Here is a 12,553-nt window from a genome sequence, read left to right on the forward strand (position 1 = left end):
ACTCACAGAGATCTGCCTGCCTCTGCCTCCTGAGTGCTGGGATTAAAGGCGTGCGTGTGCCACCACCTCCCGGCTCCCAGCATTTTAAAGAGCTGTACACACTCGGGAGTTAGAGGCAGATCTCTGAGAGTTCAAGGCCAGCCTGAGGGAGTTCTAGGGCGACCAGAGCTACACAGAGCAACCCTGTCTCTAAATGGCCTGGGCCAGAGAGATGGCTCACTAAGTACCTGCTACTGTAGAACTGTAAAACAATTCTGAAGCCATTTCTGACAACTCTCAGTCTCAGCAGTAATGCTCCCCCTTCCCCTCTGGGAACCAAGGACCTAACAATTGCCCACACACGTACTGAAATGTTGGGAACGTTCCATCACCTTCCTGAGTCCTTGTGAATGTTCTCCGAATAGATCTCAGTTATTGAATGCGGGGGAGGGGCAAGATAACTCTTAGGTATCGATTCAGTGACTGATGTTTTGACTTGGGCTCTGGGAAGGGGCAAAGTGACCCTCAGATGTTTTCCCTTACCTCATCTGATCTGGCAACCACTCTCCAGCCAATTATTGGTAATAGCCTTTTTGAATAAGCCAATCATAATAGTTAAAGGACAACCCCCAGACACCCCTTCCTTCTGTGGTTTTTTCCTTTAAAAATAGCCTGTACCAGACATTCAGGGTCTTCTAGCCTCCCGACTGCTGGAGGACCCTGTCATGACAGAATTAATAAAATCCTCATGCTTTTACATCAGCTGTGATGAGAGATGTCTCTTGGGGCGACTCCTCCTCCTTGGTAATCGGACAGTAGGGTCCAACACTACCAAGTCTGATAATCTGAGTTTCATTCATGAGACCTACACAGTGGAAGAAAAAGCCTACTTCCATGTCTTCTATCTCCACACACACTATGGAGAGTGGGAGGTCAGGTGGCATACACATACACACTTAGTGATAAATTGAGGGTATGGTATTCAGAGGCTGAAACAGAAAAATCTTTTTTTTAAAGATTTATTTATTTATTATGTATACAACATTCTGCCTCCATGTATGCCCACACACGAGAGGAGGGCGCCAGATCTCATAACAGATGATTGTGAACCACCATGTGGTTGCTGGGAATCGAACTCAGGACCTCTGGAAGTCCTCTTAACCACTGAGCTCTGAAGTGCTCTTAACCACTGAGCCATCCATCTCTCCAGCCCCTGAAACAGAAAAATCTTGAGCCTGAAGCCAACCTTGCTACCACACAGTTCCAGACCAGCCTAAAACTAACTGAATACATAACCAGAATTTTCCTTAAGTTAAATTGTTTTGTTTTTCAAGATAGGGCTTCTCTGAGTAGCCCTGGAACTCACTCTGTAGACCAGGGTGGCCTTAAACTCAGTGATCTTCCTGCCTCTGCCTCCCGAGTGCTAGGATTAAAGGCCTGCGCCACCACCACGAGGCTCAAATATTTTTTTTTAATGAAAAGAAAACAAGGCCGGGCGGTGGTGGCACACGCCTTTAATCCTAGCACTCGGGAGGCAGAGGCAGGCGGATCTCTGTGAGTTCAAGACCAGCCTGGTCTACAAGAGCTAGTTCCAGGACAGGCTCCAAAACCACAGAGAAACCCTGTCTCGAAAAACCAAAAAAAAAAAAAAAAAAAGAAAGAAAGCAAGACAGCCTGGTGTTGGGGTGTTGGTAGCCCACACCTTTAAATCCCAGCACTGGAGAGGCAGAGGGCAGAGGCAGGAGAATTTCATGAGTTCGAGACCAGTCTGGACTACAGAGCGAGTTCCAGGGCTGCACAGAAAAATCCTGTCTCAAAAAACAAAACAAAACAAAAAAACAAACAAACACAAAAAGAAGAAGAAAAAAACAAGACAAAATTAAAACAAATAAATAGAAAAGACAAAATGAGGGCTGGATAGATGGCTCAGAGGTTAAGAGCACTGGCTGTACTTCCAGAGGCCCTGAGTTCAATTCCCAGCAACCACAAGACAGCTCACAACTATCTGTAATAAGATCTGGTGTTCTCTTCTGGCATGCAGGCATACACGCAGACAGAACAGTGTATACATAATAAATAAATAAATCTTAAAAAAAAGAAAAGACAAAATGAAAATAAATAATAAGTTAAAAAAATAGTAAATAAGTAGTCAAAAAATGCAAGACGTTCAGCAAGTTGGCCGCTGCTTTCAGCTTCCACTTCCGGTCGCCAAAGCCGGTACCCACAGTAGTCTCCCAGGGCGAGTGCTGATGATGTCAAAGTAGTTGCAGCTCGTGATGTCATCAGAACGTGCCATGAAGTACAGAGCAGCGCGTTGTCTGTTTCACGCGGCCGAAGGCTGCTGAGCTTGGAGGAATCGACTGCACTCGGACATGGCCGAGCCTGCGGCCGGAGTGAGCCGCTTCAAAGCCAAGTAAGCCCTGGGCGGAGGCGCCGGCGGCGAAGGGAGACGGGTTCGCTGTCTGAGGAACCGGGAAGAGCCCGTTTAGGAGGGCGTTCACGGTGATACAGGGGGCTGAGGCCTGTGCTCAGTCAGTCCCCCTGGCTGTGTGCAGCTCTGTTTAGTGCTAGGATGGGAACAGGCCCTGCCTTTATCCGTAGTGTAGTTTCCAGACAGTTTTTACCCGTCGCTGAGTAGATTAGATTATTGTTAGCAAAGAAAGCACCGCTGTTGGTGGGTTCACTGGGTGCAGAGCACGGGAGGCTGGTTTTATCCTGATGGGCAGACCTCCAGGGAGTGGACTTGGGGCTGGGGGCATTGCGGGAGGTGAGCATTGGATTTGGGAAGACCAGACCAGCCCACATACAGGATAGAGGCAGAAGACCTGTCACAGGACCTGGGCCAGGAACAAGTTGACAGTTCAGAAAGATGGGCAGAAGTCCTTCCTGGGCAGGGTCGCGGAAGCACGTGAGACGAAGGGAAGCTTTGAGCACTGCGATGTCACCCGTCGGCTGTTCTAAAGGGCACTAGACAATAGAGATGGAAGGGTAGGCAGGGCACCCAGTGAGGAGACTGGTAAGGCCACTTCCCGCATCCCCCAGGAAACTGCAGTGGCTTGGCTTGGACCAAAGCAGTGGAGAAAATGGGAAAGAGGACAGTTAGTTGGGGAGAAACCAAATGAGGCTGAGGCAGGAAGAGGGAGACTTGGTAGTGTAGTGGCATGCTGGGCCTCACTGATGAAGATCTGGAGAGTGTATTACCTTTTTCTGGCCTCCCCCAGCTAGCAGGGAGCCCCCAAAAGCCTCTCTTCCGAAGCCTGGTCTGTTGCCTTCACCTTATTCAGGCCCACCTCTTCAAGTTATATGACGACCCCTTGAGGGCCAAGAGGCATGATCACCAACTAACCTTGAGTCTCAACCTTTCTGTAAGGTGATGATAGCATCCACCCTCTGAGCTGTTAGGGTTTTTTTGTTTGTTTGTTGTTTTTTTGTTTTGTGTGTAGGTTTTTTGTTTTGTTTTTCTCGAGACAGGTTTTCTCTATATAATAGTCCTAGCTGTCCTGGAATTAGCTCTTGTAGACCAGGCTGGCCTCAAACTCACGGAGATCCACCTGCCTCTGCCTCTCAAGTGCTGGGTTTAAAGGCGCTCGCCACCACTGCCTGGCTGAGCTATTAGTTTTTATCTCTAGGTTCCTGCCGCTGCCTAGGTACTCTGCAAGGTCAAGGATTTGACTCATCTCTGGGAGAACACCCAGGACAGGGCGTGGAATGGGCCGAGGGACTTGGGCGATCACTCAGTATCATATTCTCTTTCCAGCTATGCTGTTGAGCGAAAGATTGAACCTTTCTACAAGGGCGGGAAAGCACAGGTAACTATCTCCACGGGCAGTTAGGGGGCAAAGGGATAGGGAATACTGAGTGGTTCCTTGACTGAGACCTCTTTGTCCCTAGCTGGACCAGACCGGCAATTACCTCTTTTGTGTCTGTGGTACCAAAGTCAACATCCTAGATGTGGCCTCAGGGGCTTTGCTTCGGAGCCTGGAACAGGTGAGGACAGGTTAGACAGGTGTGAGGGGCTTGAAGGGAAGGTAACATATTCTTATGGCGCTCTGTATTCTCACTCTCCCCTTAGGAGGACCAAGAGGACATTACTGCCTTTGACCTCAGTCCTAATGATGAAGTATGATGGGTAGGGGTGGTGGGTAAGCGCTGGTACCTCCCTTCCACACTGAATTGGCAAATGTGTCTTATCCTCTGGCTGTACTGTCTTACCCTGCCCCCAGGTCCTGGTAACAGCCAGCCGGGCACTGCTGCTGGCTCAGTGGGCCTGGCAAGAAGGCACCGTCACTCGTCTGTGGAAGGCGATACACACAGCCCCTGTGGCCTCCATGGCTTTCGACACCACCTCTACACTGTTAGCTACAGGTGGGACCCCAGCTAGATGGGGGCGCTGGAGGGCACAAGGGCAAGGACTCTGTACACCTTTACCTCAAACACATTCCCACAGGTGGCTGTGATGGCGCCGTACGTGTCTGGGACATCGTGCAACATTATGGGACACACCACCTCCGAGGCTCCCCTGGTGTCGTTCAGTGAGTGGGTCGGTGGAGGAAGGGTGGCTAGAAGTACCGCCCTTGGAAGTACGGCTAATTCATCTCTATCTTGCTCCAGTTTGGTGGCCTTCCATCCAGACCCCACTCGTCTGCTGCTCTTCTCCTCAGCCGTGGACACCTCTATCCGTGTGTGGTCCCTGCAGGACCGCTCGTGTCTGGCCGTTCTGACCTCGCACTACAGTGCTGTCACGTCCCTCTCCTTTAGTGAGGATGGCCATACCATGCTCAGGTCAGCGGCTGGCCACACAGGGCTCGGGTGGAAGGGGAGGGATCTGGAACTGAGGGATCTGTTTCTCCTCAGTTCTGGCCGTGATAAGATCTGCATAGTCTGGGACCTTCAGAGCTACCAGGCCAAGAGGACAGTGCCGGTGTTTGAGGTATGGCCTGACAAGCCAGGGCCAGCGAAGGGGGCAGGGATGGGAGTCCTGGCTGTATAGGCTCTGACCCTGCTCATCCACAGAGCGTGGAAGCTGCTGTGCTGTTGCCCGAGGAGCCGGCACCTGAGCTGGGTGTGAAGAACTCAGGCTTACACTTCTTAACAGCTGGTGACCAAGGTGTGGGGAGGCTGGCCACATGTACATGAGGGGCGGGGAGAAGCCTGTGGACCTCATCCCCCAACAGCCCTGTCCTCATATAGGGATCCTCCGTGTGTGGGAGGCTGCTTCTGGGCAGTGTGTGTACACCCAGCCACAGAAGCCAGGACTAGGGCAGGAGCTGACCCATTGTACCCTGGCCCGCTCTGCCGGCCTGCTCCTCACTGTCACCACTGATCACAACCTGCTCCTTTATGAGGCACGTTCCTTACAGCTTCAGAAACAGGTTAGCACTTCCTCCTGCCGGTGCAGGGATTGGGGGTTAGGCTTCCTTTCTTACAGGCCCTCACTATGACCTTCCTATCTCCCGTAGTTTGCCGGCTATAGCGAGGAGGTGTTGGATGTTCGGTTCCTTGGGCCCAATGACTCTCATATTGTCGTGGCTTCCAACAGCCCTTGCCTGAAAGTGTTTGAGCTGCAGACTTTGGCCTGTCAGATCCTCCACGGTCACACAGGCAGGTCATGTCCTCTGACATCCCTGGCACCTTAGCCTGGCTTTGACAGCTTCCCTTCCCTGCCCCCTTTGTATAGTTCATCTCTGACCACTCTTCCCCTCTCTTCCAGACATTGTCCTGGCCCTGGATGTGTTCCGGAAGGGGTGGCTTTTTGCTAGCTGTGCCAAGGTGAGACTCCATACGAGATACAAAGGAACAGGCCTCCCAAGTGAAAACAAAGGCAATGGCCCCATGACCCATTGCCTTTCTTCCATCCCTACTGTCCACAGGATCAGAGCATACGCATCTGGAGGATGAACAAGGCTGGCCAGGTGGCCTGTGTCGCTCAGGGCTCCGGACACACACATAGCGTGGGCACTATCTGCTGTTCTAGGTACTGGATCAGGACCGAACCCAGGGGTATCCAAGGAGGTAGAGGCCCAAGCCATTGGTTTCTAGCCCAGGGTGTGGAAAATGGGTGTGCTGGTTTGACCACACTCTGAGGCTTTCACAAGGATGTAGAACAGAAAAGAGGCCCAAGGAGACTCAGGTGCTATGGCAGATTTCTTGGAAGTGGCCTTGGAAGGTGGACAACATAGGAAGGACTTGAGACAGACAAAATGGCACTGAACAAGGTCCTGCTGGGGGAGGTGACCTTCACTAAGAGCTTGACTCTGGTTGGAACCAGTTGCTAGGTGTGGTGACTCTAAGGATAGGTGGTGCAAGCAGAGGCATTGGGGGCGATGTAGACCAGGCTACATCCTGAGACGATCCCTCTGGTCCTGATGATGGTCTGGAAGGCCAGAGCTTGTTATACTGCAGACAGTGTCCTTGGACCTGAGCAATGTCTCCCTTTCTTGTTGGCTACAGGCTAAAAGAATCTTTCTTGGTGACGGGCAGCCAGGACTGCACTGTGAAGCTGTGGCCCCTCCCTGAAGCCCTGTTGTCCAAGAACACAGCTGTGGACAGTGGCCCAATGCTTCTGCAGGCCCAGACCACCCAGCGCTGCCATGACAAAGTAGCCGCACATGGCCTCTGGGATGGGGTGTGGCTGATCCCTAGCTTGGAGTGAGTGTCTGAGTTTTACCACCTGCTCTCATCACCAGGACATCAACAGTCTGGCTGTCTCCCCCAATGACAAGCTGTTAGCCACGGGCTCACAGGACCGCACAGCTAAGCTCTGGGCCTTGCCTCAGTGCCAATTGTTGGGTGTTTTTTCCGGCCACCGACGTGGCCTCTGGAATGTCCAGTTCTCACCCACAGACCAGGTGCTAGCCACAGCCTCTGCTGATGGCACCATCAAGCTCTGGGCACTGCAGGACTTCAGTTGTCTCAAAGTAAGTGTTTCCCCTTGTCCTGTTTCCCCCTCTGGTAACAGTTCATACTCATAAGGCTTGGGTTCCTCTCTTTCTCCCCTGCAGACCTTTGAGGGCCATGATGCTTCTGTGCTGAAGGTGGCCTTTGTGAGCCGTGGCTCACAGCTGCTGTCTAGGTGAGTGGGCTAGGAGAGGGCTGGGGGTGTGTAGTGGGGGTCATGCCTCAAAACTAAGTCCTTCCGTTTTCAACCTCAGTGGTTCTGATGGGCTTCTGAAGCTGTGGACCATTAAGAGCAATGAGTGTGTGCGGACACTGGATGCTCATGAAGATAAGGTCTGGGGGCTGCACTGTAGCCGACTAGATGACCACGCCATCACTGGGGGCAGTGACTCCCGAATCATTCTCTGGAAGGTTGTGAATCCTAAGGGGTGGGATGAGGCAGGGCACGGGACAGCACTGGGGCTTGTCTGATCCTAATTTGATCCCAGGATGTGACAGAGGCCGAGCAGGCAGAAGAGCAGGCCAAACGGGAAGAGCAGGTGATCAAGTAAGTCTGGGCTCAGTGGCACCTGCTGCATACCCTCAGCAGACCTCTTCATGCCCACAGCACCCTTGCACGTCTACAGCATAGCATCTCCTAGAGCCCTCAGCAGCGGTAGCCCCTGTGAGGCATAGGAAGCAGGTTGAGGTAGGGCTCACACCTGTGGCTCTTGGGCCCAGCCAGTGTCGCCGATTGATGTCTTTTTCCTCTATCCCACCAGGCAGCAAGAACTGGACAACCTGCTCCATGAGAAGCGGTATCTCCGGGCACTAGGACTTGCCATCTCCCTGGACCGCCCCCACACTGTACTGACTGTTATTCAGGGTCAGTACCTGCCCCAGTGCAGGCTGGGGTTGGGATAGCCCCAGGGACCAACAAACCCTTTCTTTAAGCTGACTTCCCTTCTCACAGCCATCCGGAGGGATCCTGAGGCCTGTGAGAAGCTGGAGGCCACTGTGCTCCAACTGCGACGAGACCAGAAAGGTTGTGGGCAAGCTGGAAGGGATCAGCCAGGGGAGGGGGTGACCTGGTGGGCAGAACACGGTGGAATGACCCAACAAACGGGGTGTCTGTCCCTATACTCACAGAGGCCCTGCTGCGCTTCTGTGTCACGTGGAACACCAACTCCAGACACTGTCACGACGCCCAGGCTGTGCTGGGTGTGCTGCTGCGGCATGAGGCCCCCGAGGAGCTGCTGGCCTATGATGGGGTGCGGGGTACGCTGGAGGCCCTGCTGCCCTATACCGGTATGGGACATGGCCTTAGACCCCGGGACGCCTCTGGTGGGTTCGCAGACAGCCCCCTCTTCCCCCAGCCCCAACTCCTCTGTCTTCCTCCAGAGCGGCACTTTCAGCGGCTTAGCCGGACGCTACAAGCAGCCACCTTCTTGGACTTCCTGTGGCACAACATGAAGCTGTCCCCACTCCCTGCTGTTCCCCCAGCCCTGTGAGGCACATAAAAGTTGCACTTTTCTATCTCTGCTTCTCATGTGAATCTGACCAATCTCCCCCAAAATCACTGGCCACATTGGTCCACCGTGATTTCAACTGTAGAAGTTCAAGCCCTCCCACCCCATTTCAAGCCCTCACGGCACAATGAGATTAGGTGAAATCATTTGACTTTTATTTAGAGAAAATGGGAAGTTGTGGCCCCTTGGCCCTGTCATCCATCCAGCCCCATCCTCTTGGCAGGGCTACACAAATCCTCAAAAGGAACCCAGGGTCCTTTGGTCCTGTCCCAATGCCCTGCGGGTGATGGTGCAGCATCGGCTTTGAATGGCACTCACACAGGGGCGAGTTGGTACTACAGGGGGAACAGGCCTGTCTGCAGCCACCTTGTCTTCCCTGCGTGGGAGCCCTGGCCTGCCCAGGAGGGAACCCAGCCCTTCAGGCTGCAGCAGCACTGCAGGAAACAGACCTTCCTGGCCATTGTACCTACGAGAAAGGCAGGGCTTGGTTAAGGATTTACCTGATGTGCCCCTCCTGCCAGGCAGCACCTGCCATTGCTCCAACACACGCATGCACACACGTGTGTGAGCACACTGTACCTGCACAGCCACCAGCCGCGATCTGAGGGTTCCAGCACATGCACACGTGCCCCTGCAGGCACTGATAGCTCATCAGTACGACTGCCCTCATAGGCCTGAGTAGCACAGAACTGCATCCCTAGGATGGGTGTTTGGGGGTCACTGGAACTGTAAGGCCAGAGTCCTGACCTTTCTCCTGGTGCCCCACTGTCACCTCCCTCCTGAGCTTGCTCTCAGCCTTGCTGCAGGTCCATTCTTAATGGTGAGCTTATGGTAGAGATGGTCTCATACCTCTGCATTGCAAAGCCAGGCCTGATTCCTGGTCCTGGCCTAGGGCTCCCTCCTCCAGGTAGGGAGCTGGAAACCAGGCCGTCTGCTGATCCTTATTCTCCACCAGCCACCAGCCTGTTCAAGAGGCCAGGAAAGGGCTCAGATGCCAAGGCCTGTACCCATCTTGGTCAGAGAGCAGATGTTTTTGTTTGTTTTTGGAACTCGCTGTAGACCAGACTGGCCCTGAACTCTCAGAGATCCACCTGCTTCTGCCTTAGGTGCTTGGATTAAAGGCACGCGCCACCATCACCCAGTTGTCCCCAGGTTCTTAATACTGTGGCCCTACCTGATGGATGTCGAAGTAATACATCCAGAATTTCTTGAGCCTGTGTGTGAAAAGGCCTGTCTCTTGTGTCATGGGTGTAGAATGGCTGTAAACAGCGCATGCTCTGAGCCTCCAGGCTATGAATGGTAAGGCTGCTTCCGGGTTGAGATAACGGCTCCTCTGGTGTGGGCAGGATCACCAGGCTGGGCAGGGCAGCCAGCACGTGTGAAAAATGAGAAGACAGACAGGATGGGAACCCCTCTCCCCACCTATGCATAGGCCAGCCCAGCCTTCTCATCCGCCCTTCCAACAAGTGCATGGGCTGGGAGAAGGGTGTATATTAGTCACCTGCCCGGAGGCAGCATAGGCTCCAGATCCAGAGGTCTGGGTGCGAAGAAGTCACTGAGCGCCGAGCTCCTCAATACGTGCTCGGAGGTTGCCAGCAGTGCCTGTACGTAGGTCTTCAGCAGCCGCAACCGCGCCAGGCCTCGGCCAGTATGCCCCCGGCGCGTCAGCAGTGGAGCGTCTGCCCGGGTACCACAGAAACACACTGGGACCACGCCCCCACGCTTGTTTGCCAGACCTCCCCTGTGACCACCCTGTAACCCCTGTAGGCCTGACCAGGAAGCTTGGGAAGTACGCGGTCAGATCTCCGGAGCAGGCCCGCCTCCACTGGGAAGATTTTCTTAAGGCTCTTCTGAGGGGGAGAGGCAGGCATCAGTCTCCAAAAGTGGAGAGAACCCCAGGGAGAGGGAGGAAGGGTCCCTAGAAGAGTTCCTACAAGCAGGCAGGGAGGTCGTGTATCTAGAGGCCTCTGGATTGGGGGGTGAGCCCCCCCCAGTTGAAGTAGTCCCAGTGTTACTCACCTGGAGCTGCCTGAACTCATCCCAGCTCCTGCGAACAGACGAATCACTGTTGTCTGACCAGCGCACGGAGAAGACAAATGTCTGCGTGAGGAAAAGTGGAGGTGCCGTCTCCCCTCAGACTCTGTCACCTTACCCTTCGGGCAGGGGAGGAGGGCGGGCCGTGTGGTCCTACCTGGAGTCGCTCCATCTGCACCAGGGCTACCGCATGCGCTGATACCGGGTGTCGTGGACCTGCCATTGTGCCTTCTGCTGGGTGCTCGAAGGGGCTCAGAGCAGCCGGAAGAAGTGAAATGGAATTTCCCCGCACTGCCCTAAACCCGAGTCCCTGCAGAGCGTTCACACCTGGAAACTTCTCAGTTTCCTGGTTGTTCTTCAAGCACAAAATCTAAGGATTCATCACCGGAGGACTAGTGTTGGGGGAGGGGCAAGCCGGGGCAGGTGGGAGGATAAATGAAGTCCTTTGTACTGGAACTGCCCCCGGGGGCCTCTCCTCCCCGAGCCAGCTGAAGAAAGGAGGTAGGCAGTTCCTTGACCAAGTGCTGCCTCAGCCTCACCTGCCCCCTCGGCCTCTTCCCCTCCCTGCTATTACCTCCTCCCAAGGTGTGCCTAACAGCATGGCGTTTTTTTTGTGTGTGTGTGTTTTTTTTGTGGTTTTTCGAGACAGGGTTTCTCTGTGGCTTTGGAGCCTGTCCTGGAACTAGCTCTTGTAGACCAGGCTGGTCTCGATCCTGGATCCCTTGGAGATCCGCCTGACTCTGCCTCCCGAGTGCTGGGATTAAAGGCGTGCGCCACCACCGCCCGGCCCAACAGCATGGTTTTTAAATTTGCCTGTGGGCCATATGCTGCTGTCCTCCGAGCCAACTATTTCACCCCTGGGTCCTTTTAGGTCTGGTTTTTGTTTGTTTTTGGGGGGTTGAGATAGGGTTTTGCTAATTTGCAAAGTCTGGCTTTAAACTTGCGATATTCCTGCCAGTGTCCTGAGCATCTGAGGCTCAGACCTGTGTAACAAGGCCATGGCCATGAAACCTACCTCTTTCCTTGGTCAAGTCTTGGCATCGCCTTAAGCAACTGGTTCTTTCAGAAGCATTGGAAGATGTAAGAGCAACAGGAAAGGCTGAGTCCCTACCACTAGGGCCTCACCACCAACAGGTGGCCTGTCGGCCCTACCAACCAGAGCCGCCCTCTACTCATCCACCACAGCCGCCACCTCCTCTCACATAGATGCACACAGAGGAGCCCAACTCTGGCCAGAGGTTCCTCACAACTGGAGAGGTGGGTCAGATAAGAGCACTGGCTGCTCTTCCAGAGGACCCAGGTTCAATTCCCAGTGCCCACATTGGCAGCTCACCACTGTTTGTAACTCTAGTTCCAGGGAATCTGACATACTCACACAGACATACATGCAGGACAAACACCAATGCACATAAAATAAGAATTAAGAAAAAAAGATGGGCTGGGCAGATAATTACAGGTGGTGCACACCTTTAATCCCAGCACACAAAGGGAAGCAGAGGCAGGAGAATCTCTTGAGTTTGGGGTCAGCCTGGTCTAAAGAAAGAATTCCAGGACAACCAAAGATACACACACACACTCACTCTCACAAAATAGGAGAAATACTGAAAAATAGAAATGGGATCAGGTCAAGACAGCTTTGTCCCAAATTGTCCAACGTCTCCTCCTGTTTTAGAGCAAATCCCAGTTTCTAGCATGGTGGTGGGATATTGCCCAACTCTGAATCCTGGCCTCCATCTTCCTCCCCAGAGTTCTGTCCCCAGTGGCCTAGTGTTTCTGTAAAATGCAGATAGCCTGAGTTGGTACCTCTCCCTACAGGCCTGTGCCTAAGGGTCTCCAATTTAGGAGAGCTGTACTTCCATACTCTATACATGGTTTTCACTAGTTCGGAAATAGAATTTATTCCAGTGACTGGGTTTTCCCCGTCTTCACCCCTGGTCAAAGGCCAAAGAAGCCAGGGACAGAAGCTTGTTCCTTGGTCTGCTCAGTGCCAGAAGCAGCGCTTGGAACAGGGTACCACTGTACAAATATTTGCAGATGAATGAATGAACACATGGAGGCAGGGAAAGGAACTCTTCCTGTGATGACCCAGGCTTTTAAGTCAAGTTCTTGAGGAGGTGCTGGTGGTGGCAGAAGAT

The 12,553-nt window shown here is 53.4% G+C and overlaps 2 protein-coding genes across 3 annotated transcripts; one reads left to right on the plus strand and one right to left on the minus strand.

Annotated features, from left to right (window-relative positions):
- The first annotated feature begins 2,246 nt into the window (after positions 1-2,246).
- On the plus strand, positions 2,247-8,391 carry Tbl3 (transducin beta like 3). Its single transcript, XM_075941583.1, has 22 exons — positions 2,247-2,392; positions 3,737-3,788; positions 3,871-3,966; positions 4,052-4,099; positions 4,203-4,344; positions 4,427-4,511; positions 4,591-4,761; positions 4,834-4,909; positions 4,993-5,086; positions 5,170-5,351; positions 5,439-5,580; positions 5,690-5,748; positions 5,850-5,953; positions 6,430-6,577; positions 6,666-6,896; positions 6,981-7,051; positions 7,131-7,287; positions 7,365-7,423; positions 7,638-7,741; positions 7,829-7,900; positions 8,005-8,163; positions 8,257-8,391. Exons 1-22 carry the CDS (start codon positions 2,352-2,354, stop codon positions 8,364-8,366), a joined length of 2,403 nt encoding a protein of 800 aa, XP_075797698.1. The 5' UTR covers positions 2,247-2,351; the 3' UTR covers positions 8,367-8,391.
- Positions 8,392-8,550: 159 nt separating this feature from the next.
- Noxo1 (NADPH oxidase organizer 1) lies at positions 8,551-10,858 on the minus strand. Of its 2 annotated transcripts, none has more exons than XM_075941585.1 (8): positions 10,576-10,858; positions 10,404-10,484; positions 10,159-10,231; positions 9,886-10,063; positions 9,559-9,740; positions 9,234-9,347; positions 8,964-9,081; positions 8,551-8,850 (listed from the first exon to the last, which is right to left on the minus strand). In XM_075941585.1, exons 1-8 carry the CDS (start codon positions 10,639-10,641, stop codon positions 8,622-8,624), a joined length of 1,041 nt encoding a protein of 346 aa, XP_075797700.1. In that variant the 5' UTR covers positions 10,642-10,858; the 3' UTR covers positions 8,551-8,621. The 2 variants fall into 2 exon arrangements, with proteins under 2 accessions (XP_075797700.1, XP_075797699.1); XM_075941584.1 differs by having other exon boundaries at positions 8,552-8,850; positions 10,159-10,234.
- Positions 10,859-12,553: the final 1,695 nt, after the last annotated feature.

Source organism: Microtus pennsylvanicus, chromosome 11 (assembly GCF_037038515.1).
Source record: "Microtus pennsylvanicus isolate mMicPen1 chromosome 11, mMicPen1.hap1, whole genome shotgun sequence".
NCBI classification, from domain to species: Eukaryota; Metazoa; Chordata; class Mammalia; order Rodentia; family Cricetidae; genus Microtus; species Microtus pennsylvanicus.